Genomic DNA, 19,333 nt, shown 5'->3' on the forward strand with positions numbered 1-19,333 from the left:
TCCCAGCGCCTTGGGACGTCCTCCTGACGTGAAAGGCGCTCTATAAATGGAATCTTGTTGTTGTTGTTGTTGTAATAATCCCTAAAAAAAATTTGCGTCACTCAATCCACAATTGGTTGTGAGACACTGCTATGCGCAATTGGCTATCACATTTCACCCACAAAATATAGAGTCAATTCACTTTACTGTATATTCTGTGAAGAACTTTGAGACATCTAGAAGAAAACGCTATATTAAATGCAAGGATTATTATTATTACATGGAAAATGTCACTTGAATGATGTATCAGAAAGTTGCTGGTATCTGTGAAATCATACTCCAAGCAAGAATCATTAGCGTGGAAGAGAAGGGAGAAAATGGAGGCGGTAGGGGAGCAAAGATATCACTATGTAATGATATTTTGTATGCCCCCTCCCTTTCCTCCTTCAAGGCGCATCTCAAGACCTTCCTCTTCGACCATTCCTTCAGTCACCCTCCTAACCTACGCTCCTGCGCTTCATCCCTCCTGATCTCAACCCCCAGCTCGGGTGCAAATCCTTGACTGTCCAGTGCCTTGGAAAGACCTCTCGACGTGAAAGGCACTAAACAAATGTAATTTGTCATTCTTATATATAAGAACATATAGTGTGGAAAGAGTTGTCCTTCATTATGGTCAGATTTTTCTCGTTTAGAATAGCCAGCCATCAACAGATTCTTGTAAATTTCTGATCTTGTCAATTTACAAAGCTACGCAGTGCAAACTAAATTTATTACTCACAGAATCAATACATATTGTGTGAACTGGGATCAAGTTTACTCTGAAATAGTTCCCTGCCCAGGCAGACTGGACTTCAGTTTAGCATCTCTACAAAGGGTTCAACTCCTCTACAGATTTCAGATGTATAGAAAATGATTACTTTCAGACCCAAATCAAGATTTGATGTGATGACTTATTGATACACAAAATTCTACATTCTTCAAACCTAAAAGATTTTAGAGTAAGGACATGAAAATGGTTTGTGTGGCACAGTTTAATCCTACTCCTATTGCTAAACAAAATAAAAGGCCCGACTCTGGGGGACAAGTCCATCCATTTATTTATGCTCTTATCAGACCCATACACACCAACAGAAACAGCTCTCCTTTTCTTCTACTTTTAATTCCCAAAGGAACTGAATTGAGGGATGTTTTAGCTTTCATTGATGTTTGAAGCACAGTTCCATATTAATAATATACTATTTATTTTCTCTTCCCAGAAACACACAGTATTTGCAAGTAATAACAAAAGTGTTATAACATTGCATATTTATTCCCACTTATTTCATGAACGTTCTACAAATTTTAGTAGGGGATGGCTTGAAAAACTAAACATTTATCAAACTGGGACACGGAAATGTTGTAAACAGTTTATGAAAGAAAACCAAACATGAATTGGTAATAATCGTTAGATTTAATGTAGCATCTTTCATCCCAGGAGGATGCCTCAAAGCGATTCACAAGATTTACTGTAAAGTGTAGTGACTGGGTATTTTATAAGTGAACATGGCAGCCAATTTGCACATGGTAATACCCCCCACCAAATTCATGAAGTGAAGGAACAATTTTTATCTGGGCTATTGTTGGTCTGGGAGAAACTCCCTTTTCGTTTTGAGGGAGAACACAACTGAATTTGCACTTATATAGTGTAATTATGTCAGGAGCATGTTGCAAGGCACTTGACAATGTTCCCTGAGCATCGAAGCTGGGGGGTGAGGAGGGAAAGATGAACGAAAGCGCTAAAGTGGTATATTTTGAGACATACCTTGAAAGAAAGGAAGGAGGGGGTAAGTTGGAGGTACCTGGGCAAGGAGTTACAGAGAACAGTAAAGTGTTGAAAACCTGAGTGAAATGGGTGAAAGATGTTGAAGAGGTAGGGTGGGGCGAGGCAATGAGAGATATAAATGCGAGAACAAGGAGCTGTTGGGAAATGCAGCCAAACAAGCATTGGACCGATAGGCTTGCGGGGACATGAGCAGATCCTGTGCAGGGAATAGCTGGGGAGTTCGGCAAAGCATTTGCATAGTCGAGCTGGGGTGCAATAAAGACATAGATGAGCATTCCAGTGACCTGGGGGAGAGGTACAACAACAATTTGCATTGATACAGCACCCTTCATGAGGGCTAGTCACAAAGCATTCAACAATAGGTAGTTTGACATTGAGCCGAGAGAAGGGGGGTGAAGTGACTGTATGCACGATCGTGAGCAGGTTTCAGAGGTAGGGAGATGCTAGGGTATGAAGTGATTTGTTGGCGTGTGTAAGGATCTTGATACCGTTCCGTTCTGCAACAGAGATTCAGTGGAGCCTGGCAAGGACTGAGGTGATAGGGATGTCGAGTTTGTTACAGGTGAGGATACAAATGGCACAGATTTCAACTTTGTGGAGCTGAGCAGAACATCAAGCCGTACAAGGTAATGGAGGAGGCGTACAAGGTAAGCAGAGTTGTCTCCTTGGAGCTGAACTGACAAAAGAAAGTCAGTATCAATCCTCTGGATTCATAGTCCAGCTCTTGAGACACACAAGTCCGATCGTGCTCTCAATGGCAAGCTTTCAGTTTTTGCCAGCAACCCAATGTATTCTCTGGGGTCCCCTAACTTTGGCACTCAAGCCTTGAAACTTGCAAATCAATTACAACTTAATAAAAGTATAATACAAATCCTAAGGATTAAGGATCATTTCATAAAAATACATGTGGATGATTCAGGCACTTTAAGGTTAAAATGGTAAAATACATACTGAACATCACTTCAAACACAAAAAATCCCACAAACTGAAAGGGTTTGTTTGATTGCAGTTTTATAGATTTAAAGCAGTGTAAGTAACTTCACTGAGGTTCAAGAGAAAATATACTAGAATCCCACTTATCCATCACACTGGAACATTATTACTATACTGATAGGGTTGCACCTGGTAGATAGTTGAGTTCCCAAACCAATTGATACCTAGGTCAAATAGACCTTTGCCTTTACACTCTACAATAAAACCACGTTACTTTACTTAGAATAGTTTCTGTGTGACAGGAATCTGGTTTAAACAATTCTGATCCTTTTTCAGTAGGTCAGGTGTTTATCATTATTGCTGACAATTTTCTGAAAGTGGCTGCCTATTACATCTAACAAACAGTTTATTAGACTAGTCCACTTACAAAATCATATTGTACAATGCAGTAGACTAATTGTTTACAAGGTGTCATAATCAAGCCTCCACGTTAATAAATTATTTGCAGCTTTTAAGCAACCAGCATTTACAACATCTTAGTTTGCAAATTAGCATGAGAGAGATATAAATGTTCTACTGTTTTGTGTTGAAATTATAACAACAGGATAAAATAGGAGTCTTAACATTGCAGGGCTCATGTTGCAGTATTTTTGATTTTAATGTTCTAATGGCAGAATTCTAAAAAATGTCTATTAACATCCTTAATTATTTGTAATATCTACCAGACATTTCCTCATTAAAAAGATTTCCACATAATTATATACCAAATTAAAGTTACTTAAGATATTAAACTGACATTTAGTTTTGTGACTTACCTTCTTCTTTTGCAATTTTGTGCTATTGTCCAGCCAGTCAGCCATCTGTTCCTCAATGTCCTCAATAGTTGAAGCTTGATCGTGCAATGTTGCATAGACACTACTGGCTCCAGAGGTGGAGGCTGTATATACTGGAAACTCAGATTTTGGTTTCTTTACTTTGGGCTTCTTTTCCTCTGGAAGGTATCCAAAAAGGCAGTTCAACTACTGTACTTTTTTATTTTTTCACACCTTAAAAGATTAAGGTTTCAAAGCTGTAAGGCTTTCCTTCAGTTTTTTTTAAAAAAAACTATTAAACCTATTAAAAATACCTACAATGCATATCTAAATGGGGATGAGGAGTTACTATTTAGCGATTGTTACTTCAGCAAGTCGAAATGTAAATTTTGAAGTAAAAGATCGTTATTTCAAATGTTATAATCATATTGAGCAAGCTGTGAATTGCTATAAAGAAAAGAGGTTCTTGTTTTTAAAATTTGTTGACCACAAAGAAATGGAAAACTGCCAATAAATGTCAGAAAGGTACAGACAAAATATCAGAGCTCACGATGTCTGTGCAAAGATGCACCCAGCAGGGTAATATTTACCTCAAGAAGATTATCTATTCACACCTCTTGTCTTCTGCTGCAACACATTGTTTTAATGAGACCCCGTGTTGCATTCTCTCAATTTGCAAATTGCACAGAATCCCACACTACCGTACTATTTCTGTCCCAAGAGGACAACTGCACAGTTTCCGTGGTAAAGCAGACAGACATGCAGGCAGATTAGCAATTAGGTCATGAAAAACAGGCAGCGCAAAATAGATCTATGCCAATCTTTATGATTTGCATTTGCCCTCTTAGGAAGATGTTAATGTTATCATTAACTGCGCTTCCAAACTATGATTTACCAAATTACGAACACACAGACTACTATGAGATGTACAGCACCATCCTTCTGTGTGGTAAGGGCTATTTTAACAAATGTATTTTGCCACAGTAGTGCGGTTTTCATTTGAGACGATCACTATTAAAATAATCACATTATTATGCTAGTTATTAAACAAGTGTTTACAAGCAGCAATTGTGTGAATAATTGTGGATAACTGATCCTGTGGATAATTTTGATAATATTGTGTATTAATTCAAATGCTACACTACATTAAATATTAATTTTGCTTGAAAACAAATACAGATTCAAATGGAAATAATTATACATACTGGGAGGTCCAGTCAGTTTCAATGAACAACTTTCCACTGCATTTCATTTTACAAGGGTCATTCACAATAAAGCATTGCTGTTTCAGATAAACATTTATGTACTTCAAATGGTCTTTCACATCTGGATTTGACTGCAAAATGGTCTATACACAGTACTTCAGCAGGTTCAGAACAATATTATCCAATCATACTGATGAGCTGACAGTGTTCAAATACTATTAATGTGTTTAAATCTTTATGGGCCAAGACTTTCAAATCAAAGCAAAACGATCCTTTAAACAGAAAAGCATTGGCATTGAAGGTCTGAGATGACCTTACAATTCGCAGTTCCCAATTTGTATTGATAATATTTGAAATTGGACATCCTGGCCATTTGGAACCACATTTGATTTAGTAAGCAGCAGATAAAGTTAGAGGCAATTTAATGCAACGATTCTATGAGTAATACAACCAATCAAAACAGTTTTACAATAAGTTGCTATCTGTGGATTACAGTGAAATGTGGGTCTCCTGAGGAGAAAAATGAAGTCTTAAGGCATTTTACTATAGCTGTTCATTATTTGTTAACTAGTCTCACACCAGTGACAAAACAGCAGTTTATGAAATGCAGATGTTTCTTACTGTGTCCAGCTTCAAACTGAGCTTGTGCCTCTGCCTCCTCTTTTTCCTTTACTTTCATTTCTTTCCATTCCTGATAAAGATCCATGGCATCCTGTAACACATACCGATTTTTTATATTCCCTTTGATTTATAATGTTACAACTAGTAAAAATCCAATCAATCAAATTACAAGCTGCTGGCAGATATTTGGTCATAATAGTTTGTCAACAAAATATCTTAATTTCATGAATTTATAATTTCACAAATAAATATCAAATGAGTATCAGTAATAACACCCGATGAAGTCACAGTTCATAATCGGTGCTGCTATTAATATGGAATTCCCAATTATAAAAGTTTCCATGTGCATTTTTAAAAGCAACTATTTGAATTTTACAAATGTGTGTAAATCCTTCAGCTCTTTAGCAATTTCTAGCACTAACATGAAAGTGTATACAATATTTACAGATGAACCTCTTAAAGATCCAGTTAATGTAAGAACTATGAATAGAGAAATAATCATTTTATGCCTGTGAATTAAAATTGGCGTAAAGAAAACAGATGACAGTCATCATTCTATCTGCCATTTTTTCACATCAAAAGGATATTTAAAAAATGTGTAATGAAGGAGTTTCCAGTCGATGCATATGTGGTGCTACTATTAGCATACACTAATTGTAAATGCCCTCATTCACAACGTTTACTCAATTTGCAGCTACACATTTGTCTGTGAGCACAGGCAGCATGCACAGGATATTAATACATGACATTGTTGGTGGAGTGGGGGGAAACACAGCTCCTTGAAAGACCATATTCTATTCGTCTGTGCTAGCTCTATGGACAGTTAGTTATGTCCTGTCATCTACAGTGCTTTTCTTATAAAATCACATTTTTAACATTGAAAATTGTATATCAAATACAAGTAGAATAGATATACAAAAGAGAGTATAGCTCATCTACAAACTTAATAGGGTTGCTAAAATCCTTCACAATGGGACAAAATAATTTATTAAATTTTTTAAAAATGTTGTTCCATGTTGCAAATAAACCACCAAATAAACAAGTTAATGTAATCTCAAAATTTAAATTTGAAATGTTCCTCCTTCCGTAATCGGTTATACGTTAAAATGTAAATACAAACAGTTATTACACGTGACAGGAATTATTTCTCTAATATTTTGAGATGCTCAGACATAATTAGGTACTATAAAATGAAAGTTCTTATTTTCTTTCTAAACCACAACAGGTGCAGTTTCCTATTTTATGCTGTGAAAATTCTACTTCCTTGAGATTCAAAAATTATGGACCATTTAGTCAAATTACAAACAAGTAACTATAAATTGAATTCAACCATAGAAATCCACAGCTCAGAAAGGCTATTCATCCCATTGTGACTGTGCTGCCTTTTTATCTGCCATTTACCCATATCTCAGGAAATTACTCCTTTTTAGATATTGATTCAGTCTTCCTATTGAATGTTCTCAATAGCACTTTTCTTGGTCACTACCGATTTTGGTTACATCTTCAGTTTTGCAACTTCCAAAGCCAATTATGCAGTTTAAACTCAGTCTAACCCAGGCAAACAATAAAATACACTACAAGAATCGATCTTCAATCCACAGAGCAACAATAAACAAAAAGAACAACTTGTATTTTTTTAGTGCCCTTCACACAGGGTAGCACCTTTGAGCACTTAACAGCGGCAGACCATAATCATAAGGAGCAGAACATCTGGGAATCTAAATTCAACTGATTTACTCAACTATGGAATACACAGGTAGGAACACATACATTTCAAATTGAGTCATTGCAAAGGAATAGGGAGAAATTGGGCTTCTTGAAATAAGTTAGCTAGGAGCCCTTATTTTTTTTCTAGTTCAATATTAGTCTTGATTGAATCAAATAGTTGTATTCTGGACACTGATAACTTCATCCAAGTTCCTTATTCATGCCTTCATCATGCCCAGCCTCAACTATTCACATACCCTGCTCACCAGATTTCCCAGCTCCGCCAATCTCTCTGCTGAAAGGCCAAACCACTCACCCTTCCCCAATATCATCCTAGTAATATCATCCTAGTAAATCCCCTGTGCCCCTATATGCTATTACATCCCCCTTAAAGCGGGGTGAGCAAAACGGGATACACAATTCCGGTTTAACTAACAATTTCTATAAGTTTAACATTTGACATTACAACACCATAAAGCCAACCTAAATTACGAGTTTGATTCCCAACTTGATGCTTGAACCCACACCTAGAGACGAGAGTGCTACCAAATGAGCTAACACCAAAGGTCTGCACTTAAAACTTTTTAAAATTAGTAGTACAGTATATGCTACACTAAGTAGTTCTTCTACAACAGCAAGAACTGTGGGACAATGATAGTGGTGGAAACAGAATATTCAGAGCCAGATCTTCCAGGAAGTTGCAACCACAAGAATGGTGACATTGCTCTTCAAATAATTTTTTCGAAATGATAGGTTTTACACTTTTCTTTCCATCTTACCTGATAACGCTGTGGTAATGACTTCAGGGCGCAATAAAACCAGATTCCAATCTGACACGGCAACAGGTCCTGCCACTGAGGTTTTACAATAGATCTGCAAGACAGCCACAATAAAACAAAATACAGTTACTCCATTTAACAGCAAGTCACTCAGGTGCAATTTAGTACAGTTCAATGCTGTCGATATAACTTCTATTTGAGTGCCCAATCTGGTTTGATAGCAACATACTGTGCAATGGAATTTCCTTTGAGCATCGGGTTCATTATAAAAAAATATATATTTGGTCGATTAATCCAAGACTATTTGTGGGACACTGCTGTGCACAATTGGCTACCACGTTTCGCCGACAAAATATACAGTCAATTCACTTTACAGTATACCCTATGAAGCCCTTCGAGATATCTCAAAGACAGGATAAGGCACTAAATCAAATGCAAGGATTATTATAATTATACACACGTGAGCTTTGATAGTAAGTACATTCCAGCCCTGTTAAACACGTTTCACTTTAGTGTGATTTTACACAAGGTGGCTGTACTGTGGACTCCATTCACTGATCATCTGCGCAGCAGCCCACTCGAATTCCGTGCACTATCTGGCGTGTCACACTAAAATGGTCAACATCCAAATCATCAGGTCAGTCAATTTCCTGTGTTCTGCAAAAGGGACCACTGTCCCAGAAGTCAGGGCAAATGTCACCAATAGTGTCACTTCCGGCTTCCAGCGCTGACTGGCTTCCTGTTCGTGCTCAGAAAAGTAGCCAGTTAGCACCAGAAGCCAAAAACTTCCAGTCCACAGAACATTCTCGTTGTAAACAGATTCAAGCTATATGGACATACATTAGAAAACAAAGATTACTTTGGAAACATTGGCTTTGGGAGCCACCTCAAAGTATTCAACCCATAGACTGAATGGCCACCCCCCTGTTCCTATACTGTATATAAAATATTAAATAAACTAAATTATTAGGCTTGTTACACTCCAGCAGTAACACACTCTGGGGTCCCAAAGCTTTCGTTCTTACCAACTGCACCTATTACTCTCCGAAATTAGATAAGCAAGATGTGCCCATCAGAGGAAAGAGAGGGCATTCCATTGCAAGCACGGGAGTTTCCATGTGTAGGTGGGATGTACGGAACTCTCAGTTTGGTAAACACAACAACAACAACCTTACATGTGTATAGCCCCTTTCAAGTCGGGAAAAATACATCAAGAAGGTCCTTGTTGAGTATACAATTGAAATGAAATATTCTATACATTCAGAAAAAACATTTACTCAAAGAGTAAATATAATTTAGCAGTTAAAGCAACATGTTACTATCTGGCATGATGGGAGTGTTAATATATTACCAGGAGAGCTTTAGTGGATAGAATTGCATTTACTCACTCACTTCATCTCTTCAGTGGGGAATGCGGGAAGTATTTTCTGTTTCAAAATAGGGGGGAAAAAAAGAGCACAATTCACTGGCACTAGAAACTGGATGCATTACTGAGAGGGATAAAACTCATATTTGCTCTGGACACAAATCCTGGAAGGTGCGTTGCCACCAGGTCGAAGACTAAGGACCATTGAGGAACAAATAGAACACCTGCTGTAGGAGGAGGGCAAATATCTACAGGTTGCCGTACCTATAGGAATCAGCAATTATAGGTAAAAAGAGGATAGGAGGCCTGGAACAAAATTTTAAGGATTTAATTGTTAGGTTACAGAGAAGGACCTCCAGGGTTGTAATCTCTGGATTACCCCCAGAGCCACGTGCAAGGTTAAATCAGGAGAGGCAGATTAAGGAAATCTGTGACCTATGAAATGGTGCAGGCAGAAGGGGTTTAGACTCATTAGGACACATTCCAGGACAAGGGCTGATTGTACAGATGGGTCGGCTTGCATTTTGACAGATAGAAAATCAAATAATATGGAAAGGCAAAAAAGTACAAAACAATAGAAAGCAGGAAAAGTGAATAGAAAAATAAACTAGTTAAAATGTTTATATACAAATACACAGTTAGACATGGATGAACTATTTGGGAAAAGGGATGTGATGTAAAAGCACTAACTGAAATGTAACTTCAGTTTAAGCAAGATTGGGACTATACATTCCTGGGTACAGCATTTTCAGAAGGGATAGAGAAGTGAGATCAGATGAAGGGAGGTGCTAGTAACCATAGATTAAACTACTGAAGTATTAAATGGGAAAGGGTAATCCATAAAGCAAGGTTCATAAAGAGGCTTTCTAGGTAGAAATAAGCAGTGAAAGGGAAGTAGATGAACACCTTTCTCTGAGAGCTGGTGCAGACTCCATGGGCTTATTTTCCCTAAAATTCTTTACCACATTAAATCATACAAATCAGCAAATTCATACCCATAACATTCCTACGTCTCAGAGGATGAGAACCTCTGAACATGCAGAATCTGAAAGCCCTAGGTACGATCCATGGTGAGGTCAAAGATCTCAGCTGATCAGTCGTGGGATACAACAATTTCCTTCACAGTTTCCAGTTGGGAGGAGGGATTTGGAAGCAAAATGATCACCCACGTTCCCTCTCCTAACTCTAGGCATGGTTCCCTGCTGGAAAGTGAGAATAAAATTAGGATTCTGGAATGCTTCCCTCTTCTTTTCCCCTCCCCACAGCTGAATCAGTTACCAACACTCTCCCCTCTGGTGAGATAATTATAAATATCCCCAAATTTATTTAAAATTACTTTTCTCCATAAATTGCTTTTGTTCTGAAGCACAAGAAAACCTAAACAAATGCATCCTTATATTCAGCTACACCAGGGTTGATCAATTCTTAGGAAAAAAAATGCATTTGAAGTCTTATCATTCAAAAAAAATTGCAATTTTTGTTAGCAGTTCAAAGCTTTGATGAGCCAGAAGGCAATTTTTGCAGCTTTAACCCTGTAAATAATAGCAAAATTATTGGTTGTAATGTTTTCTGAAATGTTAAAAGTCTTCTCTCTCCAACTCAAATTCGCAACCTGAAGGCCAGATACCTTTTGCAGCTGGGAGGGCAGCATCATTTTTGAATCGAACACATTGCTGCTCTCTGGTCATCTTTCCAGAAGATTTATTTGAGGGGAGAGAAGGGAAACAGCTTTCTCCTCTCCCTCCTAACTCTTCCAAACAACTGGGTTTCTTACTAAATAAATTGACAAGTATAATCTGTATAATGCAATTGTCAACTGAGTAACAGGCTTGCCTTTCATTTGAAATCTCTATGGTATTGTCTCTTGACAACATGAATGATAGATGGGCTGGGCAAAACAGCAACACAATGCATATTCAAACACAGTTCAATAATTTTTTATTTTACACTCTTGGAGTACACTTAAATTTGTGAATAAAATCAATCAATTTTGATGACTACGATAGCAGAAAATGAGGGAAAGCTCTGTTTTATTTTTCTTAAAGCAATTTCAAATAAATCATTGACTATTTTTCTTTCGATGTTTTTCTTTAAAATCCTCCATTTGCAAGTCATTCTAATTTCTCAATTGTGTGGGAAAAAAGATAAACAAAATGCAAGAACAATGCACATTTTGTGATCATAAAAATAACCCATTGTGTTTGTTATTCATCCACTGAACAGCATATTCAGCTGCAGTACAAGGCACGCTAAGGTACCACAAGTTAGACTGCAAGTCATGCAATGCAAGTCAACTTGTAAACAAAATAATTAATCTCAGTATTCAACCCGAATATTTTCTCCCTCCTGTTGTAGTTGTACATTCTGAAAATCTGAAATACAGAAATCAAATGCATAGAGCATTCAAATGTTACAAATACAAAAATTAACACAATTTAACCCAGAAGAGAGATCAAGTGGGAAAGAATCAGACACAGGCTGTCATTGTATTTGAAGTTCACAAAAATTAGATATTGGGTTATATCTTATTTTGTCAAATCTAGATAGCAAACCCTTTAGATTATTAATAAAATCTTTACTGGACTATGATTTTCTGGTTGGCAAGAAAGTTTTCTTTAAAAAATCTGACAATTTTCCCTGAAAGGGGGAGAATTTGAATAACTACTGATACCTCAATGCTTATGTTTCCTTTTACTTTTTCAAAAAAATAAGGGAATCTGGGAAGTTAGCTTTATGTCTGTAGAACCTGGGAAAGAAAAATATAGTCTCTTACAGACACGACAGACTATGCATTAAAATAGAATGATTTACAGGGAAGAGGCAACTAATATGTTTAGCTTTTACTTACCATTTCAGACTTGCTGCCTTTTCTACACCAGTGAGGCTGTTGCATCACTAAAACATAACCAACAATTCAAACAGTCTCTTGCAGCAGTAACTGCCAGTAAAAAAAAAATTTATTATTCTCTGAGGAAACTATCATGGCCTGCATGGAGCAAAATCCTGGCCAGAGTGCTTCAAAACTTACTGTCAATCTGTTTTGGGGAAGGAGAAATGTACTACAATTTTTTTAAAAAAAGTACAGGTGTTTCATTAATTTTCTATTGAGAACAAAATATTATGAGGCAAATATAACCTTCATCTTTATCAGTTTTACATATAGTATTAATTCCCTGAACTGTAACATTCAATAACTCCCATTTCTATCCTAAGGATCAGATACACTGCTCCTAACATTGCAAGGGACTGACACAGCTAAAACAAGGCAGCCTACTTTGAGGTGCCTCTTTTCTGCCTTTGCCAAACTCTGCTAGTACTAATACTTTTTCATTCTGTTCATGCACATATACAAAAATTGATCATTCATAGCATGGCTTTTTGTGGGACATTACTGTGTGCAACTGAACGGATGTGTTTGCCTACAGATACATCAAAGCAACTCCCGTGAATCGCTTTAAGATATCCTCCCGATGTGAAAGGCGCAAAACCAAATAAACTCTTCAGCTTCACCCCCCACCCCCAACTCAGGTGCCAAGCCAGCAGTTCAAATCGCTTTCAGATACCCTCCCCAAATGGAAAGGACTATATAAATGTAAAAGAGAGGTAAATGGTGTCTCTTTGAGATAAGCTAGCTCCAAGAGGGCACATCTGGCAATGCAATATCACAATCACGTTGCTCCTCTATGCAGTCTCAGTAGCCCAGTACCTGAGCCAGACAGGGTGCACAGAGCACCAAGATACTGTTGATGACAAACCAGACAGGCTGCCTCATCAAAAAACTTGGATCAGCAGAGGGCAGGGAATCTTCCCACTTGGTTTTTGTTATCGCTGGAAACTAAAGCCCTAATGTGTAGACAAAACCATAGAAATTTACTGCACAGAGTGTGACTATTTGGCCCATCGTGTCTGTGCCGGGTTCCCTCAAGAGCAATTAAATTTCATTTGCCATTTCTCTGCCGAATCAACTAATCAGCCTATGGCTTATAAGCTTCTTCATTGTCAGTTACTGTTCTGCTGTCACCTGCAAACTTAGAAATTGTGCCGCTTCCACCAGAATCCAGGTCATTTATGTAAATAAAATCAATGGTCCTAGTACTGACGCCTGGGGGTCACCACTATTTGCAATCTCTCTATTGAGAATAACAATCCTGTAATGCCACACACTATTTCCTGTCCTATAACCAACTTTCTATCCATGCTGATACCTTTCCATTAATAACGCTCACTCTAATTTCTTTTTTTAGACACAAGCCTCCTGTGCAGCATCTTATCAAAAACTTTCTGAAAATCCATATATACCATATCTACAGCATTATCTTCATCTATTTTTTATTTATCTTATCAAAAGGCTCGATTAGACAAGCAAGACTTGTCTTTAACAAATCCATCCTGACCGTTTAAATCAACCTATATCTTTCCAAGTAATTTTTAATATTTTCCCATATGATAGCTTCTATAAATTTGCACACTGTGGAAGTTAGACTAATTACCTAGCCGGTCTTGTTCTCCCCTTTTAAACAGAGGTGTTACATTAACTGTTTCCAGTCTCCTGGCACAACATTTGACTCCAAGGATATTTTTAAAAATTACAGTAAGAGCATATACTTCAGTAAACTCCTGAGAACCTACCCTATCTTAACTTGTCACTACCTACCCTTTATGTCATCATGCTGTCAATATCCTGGCCGCATTTATTTATGTAAATGCACAGTAAATGCACTTTACACTTTCCTGTGAAGCGCTTTGAGACATCTCAATGACGTAATAAGGCGCTATATCAAATGCAAGGATTATTATTATGTACTTATACATAACTCGTCACTCCAGATAACTCGTCACTGAGCCTTTTTCCTTTGGAGTGACGAGTTATCAAGAGTTTACTGCATTCCCTCCCTGACTTCCCTCAACATTCTTGAATGCATACATAATAATAATCCTTGCATTTATATGGCGCCTTATCACGTCTTCAAGGCGCCTCAAAGCCTTTCACGAAATATACTGTAAAGTGTAGAGACTGTATTTTTGGGGTGAAAGGCAGCAGCCAATTGCGCACAGCAGTGTCCTACAAACAGTCGTGGATTGAGTGAACAATTTATTATTATTTTGATTATTAACCACCAGAAAACAACTAAATATATATATATACACACACACAAAAATAAATATATATGGAAAGTGATCCGCCAATCAACTAGCAACCAATATACACATATATTCAAAAATATATTTAAAAATATATATACCAGGTCCTCTTTCCATGAATCTCTTCAGCATCACTTCCTTTTCTAAAGTTATCCCTTCCAATTACTGCACTTCCTCCTTATTCGTATACACTAAATGTCTCACTACCACTCCCTTCTGTAAAAATTGAGGCTGAATACTCATTAAGTATCTCTGCCATACCTTCATTTTCTATGACTAAATATCCCTTTTCATTTCCAATTGGTCCTACCCTTTCTTTAACTATTCTTTTACTTCTCCTGCTGTTATAAAATCCTTTAGTATATTTCAATTGAAGTCCCCAATTATTATGACCCTGTTATTTCTGCACTTCTCCCTGATTTCTCTACTGATTTCTTCCTCCATCTGATCGTTCGGTGGTCAATAATAAATTCTTAACAGAGTAATACTTCCCTTCTTATTTATTTCTCACCTCTGTTCAACTTTTTCACCCACCCTTCCATCATCCTTGTGTTCTAGCACTGCATTAAAATCCTTGATTATTACTGCCTTCACCCTGTTTTCCTACTCTGTCTCTTCTAAACATTTGGTCGGAATATTTATTTCCCAGTCCACGGGAAAGCTTGCCAGACAGCAATATCGATGGCAGGCTATACGGTTTTAGCTGGTTAGGTATCCCAACACATCCTCTGGGGTACCCATACCTTGGCTCTTGCCAACCTGTGCCTATTGCTTTCCGGAATTAGGTGAACAGGATGAGTCCCTCCAAGGAGAGAGTGCACATTCCATTCCAACAATCTATCTCTGGAATATCCATGCTGAGGTGGGATGCATGGTTTAGCTTGGTTTGGATACTCTTAAGCATGGTGATGGGTTTCCACATGTGTCACACACCCGGCTGACCAAAAAAGTCAATTGCAACTCCCTGATTAATTTCATAGCTGAGATCAGCTAACTCAACATAGACCTGGGATTGAACAAAGGATGTTTCAGGTCTGTATGGCTATGTTTCACACGGGTGCGCCTTCGCCAAGTGGTCTATCACTGCATCTTGCCTAACTTGCATAATAGAATAAGAAGGCTGTTGTTGCATTTATAGTACCTAATTTGCATTACAATGCTTCCTTTAAAAGCAGTTCTGGGCATATGCTATGTTCACCTCCTGCTGGCAAAACCACTCTATTTACTCTGTGGGACAGTCTCATCAATAAAGATTAAAGAAAACCACGAAACATACCAACTACAAGCCCACCTGTTTCCTGCCCATCGCAAACATTCCACAAATTTTTAGGGCATAACTGTAATTCACCCAAATATTTTGTAGAGAAGCAATCTATAATTTTGAGGAAAAAAACATTTTTTGGTCAACATACGCAGAAAAGTCACTGAGCGCTCAAAAACGGATTTAACTGTAGAATGAATCGCAACAGGAGGCAGGGAACCACATTTAATCATTATCTGTGGACGCTGTACTATTACAATCCAGTGGTGGACAACTATAAAAGTTTCAACAAAACACAAAATACTGCAGATGCTGGAAATCTGAAACAAAAACATAAGTCGCTAAGAACACTCAGCAGGTCAGGCAGCATCTATGGAGAAAGGAAAGTGAGTCAATGTTTTGGGTCTACAACTCTTCGTCAGAACTGGGGTGTGTTGGGAGGGTGAGGCTTTTAAGGACTAACAGAGAAGGGGGAGGCAGGGCAAGGAATATAAAAGAGAAAATGGGGAAGAGGACAGGGGATGATGCTGCCTGACCTGCTGAGTGTTCCCAGTGATTTCTGTTTTTGTTTCAGATTTTTTGTTTCATTTGCAGTATTTTGCGTTTTGTTTATATTTAATTCACTGCCAGTTCTCTTCTAAGGAGTATTGCTCTTCTCTTCGACGTGACTTTCGTTCTTCCCCCTTATCCTGCTCACCTTCTTTGCTCATCATTAACACCTCTTTACCCCATTATCCCCTGTCCTCTACTCTTTTGTCTTCCTTGCCATGTCTCCCCCCTCTCTATTAGACGTTAAAAGCCTCTCCCTCCCAACATGCCCAGTTGTGGACCCTTCATCAGACTCAATTTCCTTTCTCATTAGATGCTGCCTGATCTGCTGCCTTCCCAGTAACTTCTGTTTTCGTATGAAAGTTACAGTTTAGTTGGGATTTGTATAATTGCAGTGTTGAGAACAATAGAAAAGAGATAAACCGTACACTGATTCAGATCCCAGGTTACCACGGAATGAATAAAAATCTACTCCAGTGACATCGTGCAATATAGAGGGGATGCAGGTCATAAACTCACAACTACACATCCATATCCTTGATTCTCAAAGTCAGCCAAACTCTTCAGGGTGTGCAACAACAACAAGATTACATTTGTATAGCGCCTTTCACGTCGGGAGGACGTCACAAGGCGCTGGACAGAGTACAGCATTTCAGACCCGAGCTGGGGTTGGGGGGGAAGGGAGGGGAGGGGAAGGGGGGTGGCTGATGGCATGGTTGAAGAGGAGGCTCTTGAGGCGGGACTTGAAGGAGGCTAAGGAGGGGTGAGGCGGAGTGACTTGGGGATGGAATTCCAGAGGTTGGGGGCAGAGTGGCTGAGGCTCTCCCGCAATGGTGGGGCGGGTGGGTTGGGGGTCATGGAGCAGACCGGAGCCGGCTGAGCGGAGGGAGTGGGCGGGTTGGTAGGGGGTTAGGAGGTCGCAGAGGTAGGGTGGGGCGAGGCCATGGAGGGCTTTGTATGTGAGGACCAGGACCTTGAACTGGATCCTTTGAAGGATAGGGAGCCAGTGGAGTCGGGCGAGAGTGGGGGAGATGGGGTCACGGAGTTTGGTGCGGGACAGGACATGGGCTGCAGAGTTCTGGATTATCTGCAGCCTGTGGAGGGAGGAGTTGGGAAGGCCGACAAGCAGGACGTTTGCACAGTCGAGCCTGGAATTGATGAAGACATGAACAAGAGTTTCAGCGGCCTGAAGGGTAAGGTAGTGGAGGAGTCGGGCGATGTTACTGTGTAGGGTGTAGTGATATAAACTCACTCAAATAGTTTTTGGCACAAAATGTTCTAAAGTCCACTGAAACATTCATTTGACCAATGGAAAGAAAAAGACCATCATAAAATCATAAACTCTCAGTGTTATATAATCTTGCAGAAAATGTTGCAATACAACTTCTAATTTTTTATTTCCATTAATTTTGCTCAGAGCCAACAAACTTAACAGAGCAATGAAAAAGCACAGGATCAGATTTGACTTTCAAACGTTCAAACTTTACAATGTGCAACATGCACAGGATCAACAACAAAAATAAGACTCCACTAATTAAAAACTGTCAGCAAGCAACATTCAGACTATAAATCCAAAAGAACAGCTATGAGAAGCCGAGATTATCTGTTCAGAAAACTACTAGTTGTTACCGGAAGAAAGGAAACTCAAGGTTAAGGCACCATAATTTGGTTTGTTCAATTAGCCTCCATCCATCTTTTTTACAACCTCTCTTAATGAAAGCATTTTTCAATTCCGAACCCTAAGATTACCTTTACTAAAACATTCCCATCCCCGTTACATTCACACAAGCTGACAACCTGATCAGAGACTGCAGCATAAACAAACCAATACATTAAAAGTAACATCATCCACTGTTCAGTAGAGCATTAGTCATAAATACCATGAGAAAAAGAGGTGCAGAAGATCCTCTACTTTCTATTCTACATCAATCTTGTGCCCATCCTTGCTGTGCAAACGGTTTGAACCCTTTCTTACAACTTAGGAGCCAAGTATATGTAAACAAAATAGTGGTTGAATGTCAGATAACCTTATAACTCCTCTGATCATTCAATTAATCAGTTAAAATCATTTGAGAACCTCTTTTTAAGATCCTACTTTTTTCATCCCATTCCCACATCTCTCAACCCCATACAACCATACAGATTTAACAAGTTCAGTTGAGTGCATTTAAAACTCATTAATATAGATCACCATTCTTCTCAAGATCAACATATCTCCTTACACACAAACGATATTTTCAGTTCCACAGCTGCCCCAAGAATCCTACTAATGTCCAGGTTTCTTTTTCCCCAGTAAACAAGTCATTGTATTGATTTCAGGTGGATTTCATACATCAATGACCCTTGTATACTCGAGCAAAAATGTTTGGTACAATGGCATTGCGCAGTACTAGTAATAGTTTAGATTACCATGTCCTTGACCGGTTCCACTGGCTCCCCATCCCCCAGAATTGTATGATCCTCATCCTCAATTTTAAAGCCCTCCACAGTCTTGCCCCTCCCTACCTCTGCGACCTGATAAAACCTTTCCAATCTGCCCACCCCCTCCACCATCAGCAGTCGGGCCTTCAGTCTTTCTGCCACCACCCTCCGGTACCCCTTCCCGGAATACTTTTGCCTTGACCCCAATTGCCTCCTTCAAGACCCATCTTAAGACCTTCCTCTTTGACCGTGCCTTTGGTTATCCTCCCACACAGCCCCCCTTTTCTCTCCACCCCCCTTGAGTGTCCAGGAACTTGGGACGCCCTCCCAACGTGAAATGCGCTATATTAATGCAATTTGCTGTTGTTATGGAAGGCTGCAAATACGAATCTCAGTCTGTGCTGAGTTAACTAATCTCAGCTAGGTTATAAACTGTGGCCCTATTGGTTTGGGAAGAGAAAGCTCAGCCTCAAAATTTACCTCTTTGACCGCACCTATGGTCACCTTAACCCGAGTCCAACCTAGTCATTTTAAGCGCTCTGAAATTCCTATGTCAAGGGCACTATACAAAAGCAAGATGTTATGTCACACTCACCTGTTCTTTATTATGTCTCTCTTTCCTCACCTCTTTCATACTGAATCGGTCACACTCTGTACAACGCTTTTCCCTATATCTTCCTTGTGTTGATGTTCACTCTCTGTCCTTTAGCTCTCATACCTTCCTTCACACAATTAT

General features: G+C 38.8%; 1 protein-coding gene across 1 annotated transcript in view; it reads right to left on the reverse strand.

Moving 5' to 3' along the window:
- Window positions 1–19,333, reverse strand: part of dnajc1 (DnaJ (Hsp40) homolog, subfamily C, member 1) — a 110,890-nt gene that overhangs the window by 36,370 nt on the left and 55,187 nt on the right. Inside the window, exons 6-8 of the mRNA XM_042331904.1 lie at window positions 7,859–7,952; window positions 5,373–5,463; window positions 3,550–3,725 (exon numbers count right to left, since the gene is read on the reverse strand). Coding sequence (XP_042187838.1) covers window positions 3,550–3,725; window positions 5,373–5,463; window positions 7,859–7,952 — 361 coding nt within the window. The remainder of the gene's footprint in view (window positions 1–3,549; window positions 3,726–5,372; window positions 5,464–7,858; window positions 7,953–19,333) is intronic.

Source organism: Callorhinchus milii, unplaced genomic scaffold (assembly GCF_018977255.1).
Source record: "Callorhinchus milii isolate IMCB2004 unplaced genomic scaffold, IMCB_Cmil_1.0 Scaffold2, whole genome shotgun sequence".
Classification (NCBI taxonomy): domain Eukaryota; kingdom Metazoa; phylum Chordata; class Chondrichthyes; order Chimaeriformes; family Callorhinchidae; genus Callorhinchus; species Callorhinchus milii.